The sequence below is a fragment of the Tasmannia lanceolata genome, unplaced genomic scaffold (assembly GCF_043159265.1).
Source record: "Tasmannia lanceolata isolate RefF3 unplaced genomic scaffold, GAP_Taslan_0.1 ptg000012l, whole genome shotgun sequence".
In the NCBI taxonomy this organism is placed as follows: domain Eukaryota; kingdom Viridiplantae; phylum Streptophyta; class Magnoliopsida; order Canellales; family Winteraceae; genus Tasmannia; species Tasmannia lanceolata.
The window spans coordinates 44451390-44465729 of record NW_027518689.1 but is presented as its reverse complement, the minus strand read 5'-3'; the positions used below and the strand labels follow the sequence as shown (position 1 = coordinate 44465729).

Sequence of the window (14340 nt, the reverse complement as noted above, 5' to 3'; positions counted from 1 at the left end):
TGTACAACTTTTCAATCCTATCAATGACACTGCGAGCAACAGAAAACAGACAAACTAACGAGAGAGATTGGAGAAAACCGCTTTCACAAGCGTAATTCTACCGACTAGGGAGAGCGGCCTTTTTTTTTTTTCTTTTCTAGGAGGATAGTTTCCTCTCCACTCTCTTCGTCAGACTGGCAACCCAGCATATTAGCAAACCTCACATCCTCCCCACTATCCAAACAAACACCCATCACAGTTGATTTAAAATTGATCCGTTGACTTGAAACAACCTCATAGCATCGCAAAACCGTTTTTATATTCCTAATCTACCAGGCATTATCATTGCTGAAAATAAGAGTGTTATCGACATACTGAAGATGAGTAATTTTCAATTTTGATTGATCTTAAAACCTTCTATCAACCACGTAAAATTCTGTCATTCTAATCAAAGCTTTAATGATAATAGTTAAGAGTATTTTTTTTTGAAAAATGACATATATATTATAATTGATAAGAGAATTACAGAGGTTAGGGACCAGGAGTCCCTTTGTGATTTACAGTATTTGGGATCCGGTGGATCCCCAATCGGCCATAATCCCAAAAACTCCTCAAGTCACTTCAGCAACATTCCCTCCATCAAGATAGCTCGTTCTAAACCTATCATCATCCAAAAAACAAAATACCTCCAATCCAAGACTCCTGAAGAAAAACCTTTCAACGTCCTGATGTATACTTTTCTAAGCCGGTACATCCCACTATTGAACGTCTTGATGTTCTCCTTCAGGTGAGCATTTTTGTAAGTCCGACAAAAGCCGTTCAATCTCAAATGCAAAAAACCTCCTCGTCGAGACTAAGCCGGGGTTTCCTCGACATTTAGGTCCTTTTCTTCAGGTGCTCTTTTCTGTTTGATCATAACCTCCAGCTTCTTAATTCCCGACTCCTTATCTTCTTCCTATCGTAAATGCCTCAAGTTCTTTTCATCCTCCAAAACCTTGATAAAGAAGGGGTGCTTATGCATCGGCGAGTGGGTTTCTTTAACATTATGCGACCCAGTTACACTAAGAAATATTTCCGGCCTCCTATTACCAGTCTCTTTGAAGAGCTTCCACTGCCTCTTCAAGAACTCCCTAATGACTTCTCTCGGTGTTGGCAATAATTTAGAGGCCAACTCTTCATTGTAAGCCATCGCCTTTACCCTGCTCAAAGATATACTTTCTTATACTTCATTACATTGTACTTTATTAATTTTACTATTCTAGACATGTGTGACAACACATGTTACTATGCGTTCGATATAATTAAGCCATTAAGGATGGTTTTGTTGCTTCTGTGATGGTTTCTAAGTGTGTATTTGCTAGCATTTCCCAAAGTTTCATCTTAAATCTCATCATTTTCTTATGTTTTATTAAAAGATTAAAAAAGGGAAATGTTATCAGCACTACTGTATTTTGATGAGCGCACTCCTCACTTTATTAAAAGTACGGTATGGGCCGCCCCATAGGATGATCCAAACCGTCCATTAGATGGGCCACAGCCTAAATAGGTTGTGCCTCCAAAATCATTTCCATAGGTTGATCCTAACCCTTCGATCTGAATGTTAGAGGGTTGATCCTAACCCTCTATAGATTGGAGGGTCAGGATCAACCTATGGAAATAATATTTGGCGCATAACCTATTTATGTTATGGCCCATCTAATGGACGGTTTGGATCATCTTATGGTGCGGGCCATACTGTACTTTTAATAAAGTGAGGAGTGCCCTCATCAAAATACAGTAAGTGCTGATAACATTTCCTTTAAAAAATTTCATCATTTGCATTTGCTTCCATACATTTCCATGAATTTACAAGATTTCCACCAAAATTTCCACCGAAAGCAAAATGTTTCAGTTTATGTGCCGACTGAAACTGAAATAGAAATTTAAAACCTTGATCCCACCCATCACACCCCTCACTCTATCTGCAAGCACTTTAGCCATAGTCTCTTGTACACACATACCGCTAGTTAGATTGGATGATTGTCACACAAGCATTCTGCCCCATTCTTTTTGATAATTGGAAAGAGAAAGGTGACCTCGATACCCTTCTCCAAAATTTTCCCTCCGAAAAACTCATCAGATGGTATTCCGGAACTCATGAAAAAAACCTGCAAAAGCCATCCAGCCTAGTAGCCCTATCACAGTTCAAGGAAAATAGGGATTTTCTCATCGTATCTTTGCTAAACATGCTCTAGCTTATCTGCAGCAGCGCTATGAAGATGACTGAAATCAAGATTCTCCTTAGCGGGGAGCATTAACCCTCTGAGGAATAGATCCGCAAAAAAAACACAATCTCCTACGAAATCATGATCTGGTCCTCAAGATGTGCTCTGTCAGCATGGACTAAATTCCATTACCGAGCCTTTTGGTACTATCAATATCATGAAAATAAGCAGTGTTCACCATTAAAAAAACACTGTTTTCATCCTTCCTTAAGCCATCTGGCTCAACACTTTTGCCTCGACTTAAGCTCTTTTTGTAGCAAAGTCTGATTATATTCCTCATGAACTTTGATTCTTTCCAGTATATCTACAGTAGATAGAGGATGCATCTCATGACTAGCATTGAGCTCATTAATTCTATTAAGAAGAAAAACTTTCCTCAAGTCTCACGGATCCCAATTCCTCCGTAGCCCACCATTTCGAATTAGATTTGACAAGAGGGAGTTTCTGCCTGATGCAAACATTAGCTGACCCGCCCCCTTCCGCCCCAATCCACCATTTCACAACAATTTCCTAAAACTTTGGTCCCTTCATCCAAAGAAAGCTCAAACCTAAAAGGGGAGGGACCCATGACTCGAGCTTTTGGATCAAAGAGGAGGAGGCAGTGATATGATATAGGTCTATGAAGAGTAACCTTAATTGAACCTGAGAATAGAGACTCCACTGCAGACAAAGAATATCCAGTCTGCTCTCACTGTGATTTCTCTCCCAGGTAAATTGAGCCCCGAAAAGGGTGAGATCCAACGAAGCATTTTAGCTATCACACTTTGAAATGGCAGACATGTCAACTGAAATTTTGGAGCATCCAATTCTGTCGCCAAAAATCCTTGTGACATTAAAGTTACCTCCAATGGGAAGCCACATTATGGCTATAAACCATGGAAAAGCCCATTGTAAATCATTATATTGTCGCCTCACTTGCACCAAAACAATGAAGGTGCCATTAACCACCTCCACCAAGTTGATCCTAGTCCCATCTCAAGGCGACTAGAATAACACTGCGGCCCCAAAGGAATCGAGAGGATAATCTGAAGCTCGGATTACAACCCAGCACCCTCAAAACTGAAACTGATTGTCCATGGGCTTTCATTTCTTCAATAGAAGAAATAAATGGCCCGTGTCTCGCTAGAACCTCCTCAATGTAGGGTTTTCTACCCCAAGGACCCTATGCTTTACAAATTCGAAATAAGGTGCTTCATAACAAACCGAATGAATCAAGTGACACCTTTTTTAGTCCCTAAAAATGCTTCTTGATCTTCCTCCAGATGGATGGTTTCCAGATGCGGATCAATCATAATTCACACTAAAATCAAGTCTAGCAATCTCTCAGTCTATGAGTTGCACTTCTCCCCCTCCATAGGCTCGCCAAAAGTTTACTCCATTTGTCCCAAATCTCCATAGGCGTGAAGAAAGCTCTGGATCCCTGTTCTAAACGTGCAAAAGAAATGCTAATCACCTTACTCACCTCAAGCATGTGCATCTCAATGATGACATTTTTCATTTCCAAATCCGTATCTAATAAGTCCTCCTTGGCCTATTATCTTTACCATTAAAAAAAAAGAGTCCTCCTTGGCCCCATAATTAGGGATCCAGGAGTTGGGAGCGTCATTCTCCTGAATCGCAACCACCAAGGCTAGTTCATGCCCATAGTTAGCAAAATGCCGATTTAAAAGGCTTTTTTTTCAAAAAGTCGCGTTTTATGGATTAGCCATTTAATACTCCGTACAAAACGCCACTGTCTTTTAAAACGGTCTATTTTTAATAAAAACGTTTAGAACGCGATTAAAACTGTTAAGACACGTGTTTTTCATTTTTTTTTTCCAAATTTACCCCTATCCCCTTTCTATATTACAAAAAAACCATATATACTTAAAAGATCTAATCGATAGTTTTCTTCTCTCCCCGTCTCCCATGCGTTAAAAATCCTAATCGATGCCATTGCCTCCCAACCAAAACTACCAAACCTTAAGCTCTCTCCGCCCATTCGGCCGTCTCCCTCAACCTTAAGTTGTTGCCCTCGGCCCTCCACACTTACTCTCATAAACGAGAAGAAGAAAAATAAGAAGAGAAGAAGAAAAAAATAGGTGTTTTTTCTGGTTTTCTATAATTTTCATTTTTGGGTCTTTTTTTTTTAAAAAAAAAAATTGACATATATATTCATACCAGCAAAATTACAAGGGGACCAATAGTCCCACTAGATTTACATAGTATGAATTGCTCAGGAGCATTCTCCTTGGCCCAAAAGAAAAACCTATTACCCCTTACATTACCCAATAGCCTCAATTGAATCGAATCTAGCAAAAAGTGCCATATTTGTGGGACCCTCCAAGTCAAGATCGTGACCTGCCACATCTCACCGATTTCTCTACTACAATCCGCTGGCAAATTCAATTTTCAAAAATTCCGCTCGAAGGCCCAGAGCTATTGTGCGCCCCTAACCGTGCACGATAGCCAATCACCCAACATCATCATCCAATCTCCAGTGGCCTCCACCTCGAACCACCACCAAACACCGACGGCTCCCCATTAAAAATATATCAAATCCTTCCACCATCCGCTCCAAAACCTACTTCCACTAACTCAAAAATATCCCATCCAAAAGTTTACTCCAAGTCCTAACCCTAAACCGTAACCCTAAAGACTATAATGCTCCCCACCTCCTTCCCCATTCAATCCTGACCCTAACAACCCTAAAACTCTCCTCCTCCTCCTTCAAACCCTAACCCTACAAGCTTCATTGCCGCTATCCACAACCTCCCTCACCTCCATATCCAACCTCCTCCTTTTCCCTTGAATCCGAACACCCCTTTCCTTACACCGGGCCCTTCCACAGCCTCCAACGACTCCTCCACCCACTTTCTCCATCATCCCTTATTCACCATTAAATCTGGCCTTCTCGAGCCCAGCTTCTGCCATTCCGCCCCTTTAGCTATCCACGGCTCCAAGTTTGGCACCCGACGACCTTTCACGGCCATCGGCAACCTTCACAGTTTTCCCCGGCCCCAGATCCAGCTTCACGGCCTCCATGGCTTCAGATCTGGCCTCCACGGCCCCAGATCCTGCCTCCACAGCCCTAGATCTAGCCACCACGGAAAAGCCATGTTCCAGATCTGGCCTCAACGGATCCCGATTCGGCCTCCGCGGCTCAGCTTTTACGAACAATGGGAGAGACGGTAAAATGAGGGTCAGCAATGGGGGGAGAGAGAGAGAGAGAGAGAGAGAGAGAGAGAGAGAGAGAGAGAGGACGAGAGAGAGGAAGATGAGAGGAGAAACCGCCTCCCTCCCTAGGTCGACGCCCTAGGGAAGGAGCTTTTTTTTATCGCCATTGTTTTCGCCTTTTTTCCTCTAGAAAATAGATATTTCTCAGGCACTAGGCTGCACTTTCTCATTCCAGCACAAAAGGTCTTTCTTGTTTCTGATAGTGTATTTATTGAATAAGGGATGTGTGTGGATGCCGTTGATGGTGTATTCATTTTTGTGTCTTTCTCATATTTGCCTCCCAACTTCTATGGCCCTGTTTGTTTAAGATTATGACTACCGTTTGAGAGTACCAAACCGATTAGTGGACTCAAAATTAAGTTTAAATTTGAGACCAACAATCAGTTTAGGACTAGAATCGGTTGGCATAATCTTAAATGAACAGGGCCTATATGGGATTTGCTATGAAATTTTGCAAGACTTTTTGGGGTTAAATTTAATGCGCTTAGTTTGTTTGTGTTACATTTAGATATAAAGAGAATTAGAGATATGAAGTAATGGATACACCCATTTTTTTGAATCCGTTTTTAAAAAACCGAAACGTATTATACTCGTGTTTTGCATTCAACGTAGTTTTGGCATTACCGTTTATTTGACCGTATTTTTGCTACGTTTTTTTGATCCAAAACCGTAATAAACACGAATTTTTCCCGACCCGTTTTTTTGCCGTATCACATTTTGCTAACTATGTTCATGACAACTACTAGACCAGTCTGCGAGATTAAGCTGCCGATCTGAAATAAAATCCGATACCTCCAACAGAACTTTTTCTTGAAAATTCTCAGAGCTCTCACAACGACTTTCTCTGCCCATTGTAAGGATGTCTTCCTCAACTACATCTACAACCAGCTCCTTAGAAAAGACCATGTTATTGTCACCATACACTGTTACCTCTTCCAGCTCCAACCCCTGATTACCCGAAGTGGGATGCAAGAATGTGGAACAGACAGATGTTGGGGGGAATAGGTTTAACCTGGTTACAAATTGCTCATCCCAGTAAAATATGTTCATCCTGGTCACAAATTGCTCTACCCATTAACTCTAGTCTGGGTGCCCCCGCACTGCTAGAGAGGACCTTAGGAGACCATAGCCAGACACACAGGCAGAATTAGTGGAAGCAAATTCCACATACAGGTTAGTTAAATGCATACCGGAAGAAAAGGTCGTCGACTTTTCCACTAGTTCCAACTGCTACTCAAAAGGTGGCATACGCAAACGATGACATTCTACCATCCCAGAATCGCAACCAAATGCAATCTCAGTATCACAATTTAGATCTGCAAGTAGGCCCGGAGGAGCACAGAAAGCCAGCCTCGTGCAGGAACAAACAACTACATGGAGGAGATTAACCGCATCACTGTTAATTGATTTGCACTGTCAACCTCGACCCGTAGTAGTACTAGGCCTCACTGAGATAAGGCCCATAGCAAAGTGCCACTCAGGCCCGGACTCCACATATTCCACTGTAAGGAAAGAACTGATTTTTGCTATGTTCACGCCTTCACGCCTTCACGGACGATCAGGTTCACCTCCCTCGTTGTTGAGATCCAAAAGGGTGACACTCTGACCTGTCAACCCATAACCTAATGGACAGTTGATGCGGACAAAAACCGAAGCTGAAATGCTAAGATGACCCACCTACCCAAATCCAGAACTGCAAGAACCATCCAGAATTTAACATCCCTGAGGCACTGCTCCACCTCCAAAATGGTTTCCAAGGTCAATACCTGGGGAGGGATACTGTGGAACTCCCACCAAACCTCGACTGGAATGTGTTCCCGTTCCATTGGTTCCCGACATGAAGTTGAGATCAATACTCGGCCAAACCTACCCACTTCTCCTCAGCTTGTTCTCCTTTTGAAATTAGAGAACCGGCATTTACAGCAGATCGAATTGCTCACAATGTGATTCCCAACCCCACCTAACATACTCAATCCGTTCTTCCATTAATAACTTGAAAAACCTAACCATGTGTGAACATCTCTTGTTGGGAGGTGATATTCAGATTCCCTTGTATTACTATTGGCAGCTCTATCTTTATTTTAAACTTCTGTGATTGGCTGTTGATAATTTGTTGGAAATTGTTACGTCCAATGAGGAATGTGTAAATTACTGGGCTTTCGATGTCAAATGCGGGGAGTGTGATTATCGGTTCCCTTTGTGTTTTGTCTTCAGAATTTCAGTGTACCTCACAATCAATCAGATTTGGGTTTCCTCTTGATATATGCATTGTCTCAAATTTGCCTTCACCAGAAAGTTCTTTGTATATTTTAATATATAATCAATTTACACCGTAAAATTTTCTAATCAGTATCATTCTTAGTATGCACAAGCTTTGTTCATAAACTTCTTGAGGTTGTGCAGGTGTGGATGATAATGAGACTATAAAGGTTTATAAAAGTGGTGGTGCAGATCCTGAAGGCAATACAGCTGGTGATCTCTATGTCACTATCAAGGTAACGTGTCTCGTTCTTTAATCATTTATCATGGAATTGATGGTAAGTAGGTGTAGTTGGATACACTCTCACTTTTGCTTGGAAGCTGATCCCCTTACAATTTTTGCAGGTTCGGGAAGACCCCATTTTCCGAAGAGAAGGCCCTGATATTCACGTTGATGCCGTTTTAGGCATCACTCAGGTATTTACAGTTTTACTAATGAGAAGTCTGGTACCAATGCATAGCTGGGGTGAATCATTATTAGACTGGACTACCAAATTCACACTAATTGATAATAAAACGTAATATGTCGAACTTGTACTAGACATAGATCATAGGAATATGCTTCATTACCTCTTTAAGGGCCTGTTTGGTTGGCACATGCCGGCATCCTCAAGGATGTCCCTTGTAGAAAAATGCTTTTTTGGTAACTTTTATGGTGTTTGGTAGCCAATCTAGCATCACAATCCCTAGAGACTACTAGACAAGATTCTAGGGTAATAATTGCTTGTCTGGTGACGTGGCACCCATGTTCCCTACTTTTACCTTCCATTGCTCTCTCTCTCTCTCTCTCTCTCTCTCTCTCTCTCTCTCTATATATATATATATATATATATATATATATATATATATATATATATATATATATATATTGGTAATGACACCCCCTCCCATTACTCTTACGAGATTCGCAACCAAACACTACTTATCAGTATCACTATTCTTCCACGTAAATCCTAGGTAGATCAAACATTACAAATGTTTGTCTCCTCCCTATTGACTACTCTTACCACTAATCTACAAGGTATTCAAGAATGGGGGACTGGCTTTCTTGTTCTGAAAATAGAATTTTGCCCTTCTGTATTGCTGAGATTGCCTTTTACTGATAAATGCTATTTGAGTACTTTCTAGGCAATTCTGGGAGGAACCATTCAGGTCCCGACTCTTACCGGAGATGTTGTTCTTAAGGTTGGTTTCATTCTCTGACTGATTTCTCTTCTAGTTGCTCAAATACTTGAAGCAGACGACTCTGTGTTGCCTGTATGTCAGTTCTTAATTTGTCTCTCTTTCTGGTGTTCAGGTTCGTCAAGGTACTCAGCCTGGTCAGAAGGTTGTTTTGAAAGGAAAAGGTGAGGACTGCATTTACTTGACCTTTCTTTTTTCACGCCTCCCATTTAGATTGTCTTACTATGGAAAACATAAGTACTGTATTTACTTGGTCATTTCTTTTTCATGCCTTCCATTTAGATTGTCTTACTATGGAAAACATGCTCTTGTGATTCATTCTTCTGCAGGTAGCATTTTCATATGCTCCAGGATTCATTTCTATTTCGTAAATCATCATCTTTTTTTATGGGTATTAAAATGACTGATTCGGTCATCTTTCATTTTGGAAAGACAATCCAGAAATTTATGGTTGCTGCATGATGAATCAGTGTTTCTTGGGTTTTAGTATTTTTTTTTTCTTTTCTTTCAACTTGTAATTGAAAGGTGTTAATAAAATTTCATATATCTGCTAAATAGGCCTTATTTGGTTGTGCTAATGTTGATGATTTTACATTGATGTCCACCAGGTGTAAAAACCAGAAACAATCCCTATTACGGGAACCAGTACGTTCATTTTAACGTTAGCATTCCAACGTAAGTTTCATCTTATTGGATATGTTTCCTTAGTACAAATAGAGCTAGGGCGTTGAATGATTTTCTTCATCTTCATAAGAAAAATCCTGTTTTTTTATACTTTAACATTGCCCCGTTTGTATTTGGTATCGGATCTGATGGAAAAGTTTGTTTTGGACAGAAATTTGTCACAGAAACAGCGCATTATAATTGAAGAATTTGCAAAAGAAGAGCAGGGAGACTATGATAAGTTGGCTGCAGTAGCAGGAGCCTCCGGGTGATTTATTTAACCAGAATGCGAATAATTTAACCATAGGTTTGGAATTTTTGTAGGGGAAAATATAGGTTGCTTTTTTTTTTTTTTTTCCCTCCCTCGTCTCTTCCTTTTCTTTTAGTTCTGTACTGCATGGATCGTCCAAATCATATTTATATAACTTAACAAATGGACTGCATTTGGTTTAAGGAGTATAATGTTGTACATATTTAATATTTTATCCTAATGAAGTCGGTCTTGAAAAATGTCTCACGTTTTCAGTTCAAAATGTTGTCTAGATGGGGTTCCCTTTGTTCAGAAATATCTGGATTGCTATTCTCCATGCCATCGCATAAGGTTGCCCACTTTTCATGTCAAATCAGGTTATGAGGGGGGCGTGCACTTAATGCAGGGGGGGGTCAAAATATCATCTCCAGGTATTTATCACTTTTGTATTAACTACAAAAAAAGTCAAACTCATAGGAGTGATGATTGATTGGATCTCAGGGGGCCCATTTGGATTGCGATCGGGCTGTCTAATTAGATTGGTTTTTGGGCCACAATGAACAACCATTTTGGTAAATTAAATCTGAAGTAGTCAACAGGTGTTAATAGCAGTAAAGTAGTCTCCTCGTAGAGTAGTGGGAAATTAGTGTTTGGTTGTCAACTGAGGTAGTTTCATGGTGTGGAGTATTATTACCAATACAAGTGCTCAGTAGGGTGTGATTACCAATGTAGGGAGAGAAGCGTTCTAAATCCCCAGACCACTAGCGAAGAATCTTCTTTTTTCAAGCAGTTTGGTGGGAGACAAAAGTCATGCCACAAGGCAAACAAGAAGAGATATATGGCGAGTAGTCTCTGCATCCATGCACCACTATTAGATGAAATGCCACCCTAAAACCAACCGAAAATCCTAGTGAACCCATGAAATTGTTCAAATTAGTTTGATGTGACAAGTAATATAGGATTTTAGCTGAAATTTGCTTGTAAACTTGAAGTCAAAGGTTTCATACTGAAAGTTTACAAATAATTTACACCTGGAACCAAATTAGATTGCACATCTAAACTAGCAAGAAAGAACAGAAAGCATCGCTGACAATCTTAGGCATCTTTGGGTGCAACCAAACTTGGTCTTCTTTAGGAAGTAAGGCCTTTTGTTATGTATGATATTGTATAATACGAACACTACTATATATATAACGGGAAAGCATGTGTGACCATATCTAATAGGGATTTCAGACTAAATTGAAGGTCCCTCCAAATAAAAATTGAATAGAATTTGTTCAATTTATTTTTTTCGTGTGTTAAAAACAGTAAAATTTTTTAGAAAGGGATTTGCAAGCGTCCATCGCATAAGGCATTTCGCAGATGGTCTGTTGCATGTGAGAGGAGCCACCAAGGCTCACTTTTAAGCAGATTTTGTCTTCTTTATGAGGTGGCTCCTCTCACATGCAACAGGCCTTACGCGAAATAACTTATGTGATGGAATGCCTTATGCGATGGATGGTAGCAAATCCTTTTTAGAAATATTCCTCCTTTCCAAACTTTTTCAAAAAAAATCCTACAATTTGCAGAGTCTCAGCTATTCACTCTGCTATACATATAATATTTCTTATGTCTGCTACATAAAACTTGAAAACTTGTGTGGTGGCGCAGCCAAACGACAGGGAAAGAAGAACGCGAAGAACAAGTAAACAAAAGACGGAGAAAATTTCACGTATGCTATGTCTAGCAAAAACGTACAGCTCCCATCTAACATTCCAAAGGATTTTAAAAATTAAAACTACCTACATAATAACTAGCTTCCTACAAAATGGAAAGGTAAACGAATAAACTTAGCAAAGTTGGGAAAAATCTAAAATTATAATCCTTTCCAAACTACCTTTGGAAACAAAATAAAAACTTCTGGATATCTTTCAAGTTTCCAAATTTCCCATAGCTTTGATGTTGCAGATTTCCAACTTTTCCCACACTAAATCTTTATGAAATCTTCATGAAATTGTCGCTATTTAAAACTAGCCATAAAATCTGAAGTTTCGGCTATTGCGTAGGAAAATTTTCGCCACCTATGAAACTTTATGTGATATGCATCCTCAAAATCTTCCTTCAATTTTTCTATTGCATCATCGTCCCTTGTTGAGAAAAATTTGCCCTCGAATTCAATACTTCATCCTCCGACAAATCCCCCTCGTTTTCTATTCCAACCATAAAAGCTTGTAGGGATTTGGATGGTTTGTGATGTCAATTTGTAACTTGGTCGTGGTAGACTCCAATAGGACGTTCTTACAACTGCTGATGTTGATAACCAACGGGCAAACATTTTTGGCCACCGTACATGCAGTATGGAAAGTATTTTTTTTTGAATGGTATAGTATGGGAAATATTATTTCTGAGCCCGTCATCAGGATTGTCTTGAGGTACAATCATTGGCTTTTGAATGACCAAGGCTTTCCCAACATCGCCTTGTAGTTCTACTAGTTGGCCCTCCTTATCCACGTACTCATCACAGGTGGGTTCATCTTGGTCTTTATTGACTGCATCGACAAATAACTGGTTGTTCTCTCTCAAATTCACTAGTTGTTGATAAAGAGGCTGAAGGTAGTTAAGAGGGAGGAAGGCTTCCCTCATTTTCTTCATCTTTTTCCCAGTGTTGATTTTGGACTTTTCTGAACGAGAACGTGTCAATTCCAGTTGCGTCCACCATGATGAGGCTCGCCCCCTCAGCTTCAAAGCCACATGTTGAACTTGCATGTGGTTTGGAACCCATTTGAACTAAAAAATTCTTTCCACCGTGCATAACCAATCCAAGAACTAGGACAACCCACCATGGAACTCGGGCATCTCTATTTGCACCTTGTCATGGAAAGGGTACACATGGGTTTCATCTTCTTCGTCAGTTTCCTCCTCTTTGGGTAGACGTTTCCAAGTGAAGAATCCGGACCGTCGGATCTTCGACTTGTCTTCGAAGCATGGCCAGTTTGCCTCGTGCGTAAACCTCAGTCATTAGAATAGTTCGAGCACCTCTCCTTTTTGGTGGCTTGATCGATCCGCATACCAACAACAAGAACTATGCTGTTCTGATACCAATCTGGCGCAGGCAAACGACAAAGAACAAAGACCACGAAGTATAAGTAAACAAAAGATGTAGGAAATCTCACGTATGTTGTGTCTAGCAAAAACATAAAGATGCAATTGTTATTTTTACGTCTACCAAACTTTTTTTTTGTTGAAAGTTGACATTAATATTTACAAATCTTACTTATAATTACATGAGAAAGGGATCAGGAGTCCCCCATGAGTACAAGCATGAAGGCATCAAAACATGCTCCAATGCCCAGAAAGAAAACTTAGAAAGAAGTCAAAAGATGCTAACTATCCAAACTCCTGGCCATTCCTAAACAAGATCAACACATAACTCCTTTGTGGTCTCCAACAGAGATCTTGAATACCTCTCCATCCCAAAGCCAACCAGATCAATCCACTTTACCCCATGTATCACAATCAACATCAACTTCTTCCATTTAGAGGAGACAATGCTTATCATGCCCAAAAGGCTCCCTACAAAACTGGCAAGCTAATAAGTGACTCGAGACAAGTCGAGCATCTGCATCATTTCATACACACACCTTGCTAATCTATTAACTCAGAACATGGAAAAATATACATCCAGGAAAAGATTTCCCGAGCAGCGAAGAACGAGGTTCCTCAAGCACACTCTGATGTTCCTTTAGTATCTTCTAATTATAATCCCTGTCTGATTAAAACTGCCGGAACCCAGCCCTTAATAAATTCTGCTAACAAATGAATTGTAACCCTCGAACAAAATAAACCTCAATATCACCTAGCAGTCTGAGAAATTACATTCCTCTGGAGAATTTGATGAACCAACCTAAACAAAATACTACCATGATATAGTGCCTCATAAAGCTAAAGACACGTCTCTCAAACTTAGTAAAGATCTTCCACGTTTAATTCACTCCCATGGTCTCTTCTGAGAAATTTTAATATCTCCTTTGCTTAGACAACCTACCATTAAAACAACCACCCTCCCAAAGGTCTATAAACACCACCAAAAACTTCACCCAGCCACCAAGAAGAAGCAACCCTTCTTTCAAGCTAACCTGCTCAGAAAAACTACTAATGCAACCATTGATAACATTCCAACTAGATTCTAGAATCAACCCAAAAAATTCCACCAAAACCTGAAAAACCTAATGCAAAAACCTAAACACTAACTGTCTACAAAATGAGGACCGGACTACTACTTCTTGAGGGTCTTCGATTCTCGCCCCCCTTCTCCTGCCACTTTTTCTTTTTCTTTATCCCTTTTCTCCCGCCGATCCCTTTCCTCCGTATCAAGGAACATTTTCTTCGTCTCTTCTAAATTTTCGTCATAATCAATCCCGAAAACATCACCCACTGACAGAAGATCATCAAACTCTTCTGAATCAGCCTCCTTTCGCCTACGTAATAGGAAAGGCTGATTAGCTTCCTTCAAAATAGAAAGGTTAACAAATAAACTTAGCAAAGTTA

The 14340-nt window shown here is 40.1% G+C and overlaps 1 protein-coding gene across 1 annotated transcript in view; it reads left to right on the top strand.

Moving 5' to 3' along the window:
• LOC143888337 (chaperone protein dnaJ GFA2, mitochondrial-like) overlaps positions 1-10073 on the top strand; it is a 51331-nt gene extending 41258 nt beyond the window's left edge. The window contains exons 13-18 of the mRNA XM_077392719.1: positions 7863-7954; positions 8064-8135; positions 8847-8903; positions 9016-9064; positions 9509-9575; positions 9736-10073. Coding sequence (XP_077248834.1) covers positions 7863-7954; positions 8064-8135; positions 8847-8903; positions 9016-9064; positions 9509-9575; positions 9736-9835 — 437 coding nt within the window. The 3' untranslated portion in view covers positions 9836-10073. The remainder of the gene's footprint in view (positions 1-7862; positions 7955-8063; positions 8136-8846; positions 8904-9015; positions 9065-9508; positions 9576-9735) is intronic.
• The last annotated feature ends 4267 nt before the right edge of the window (positions 10074-14340 follow it).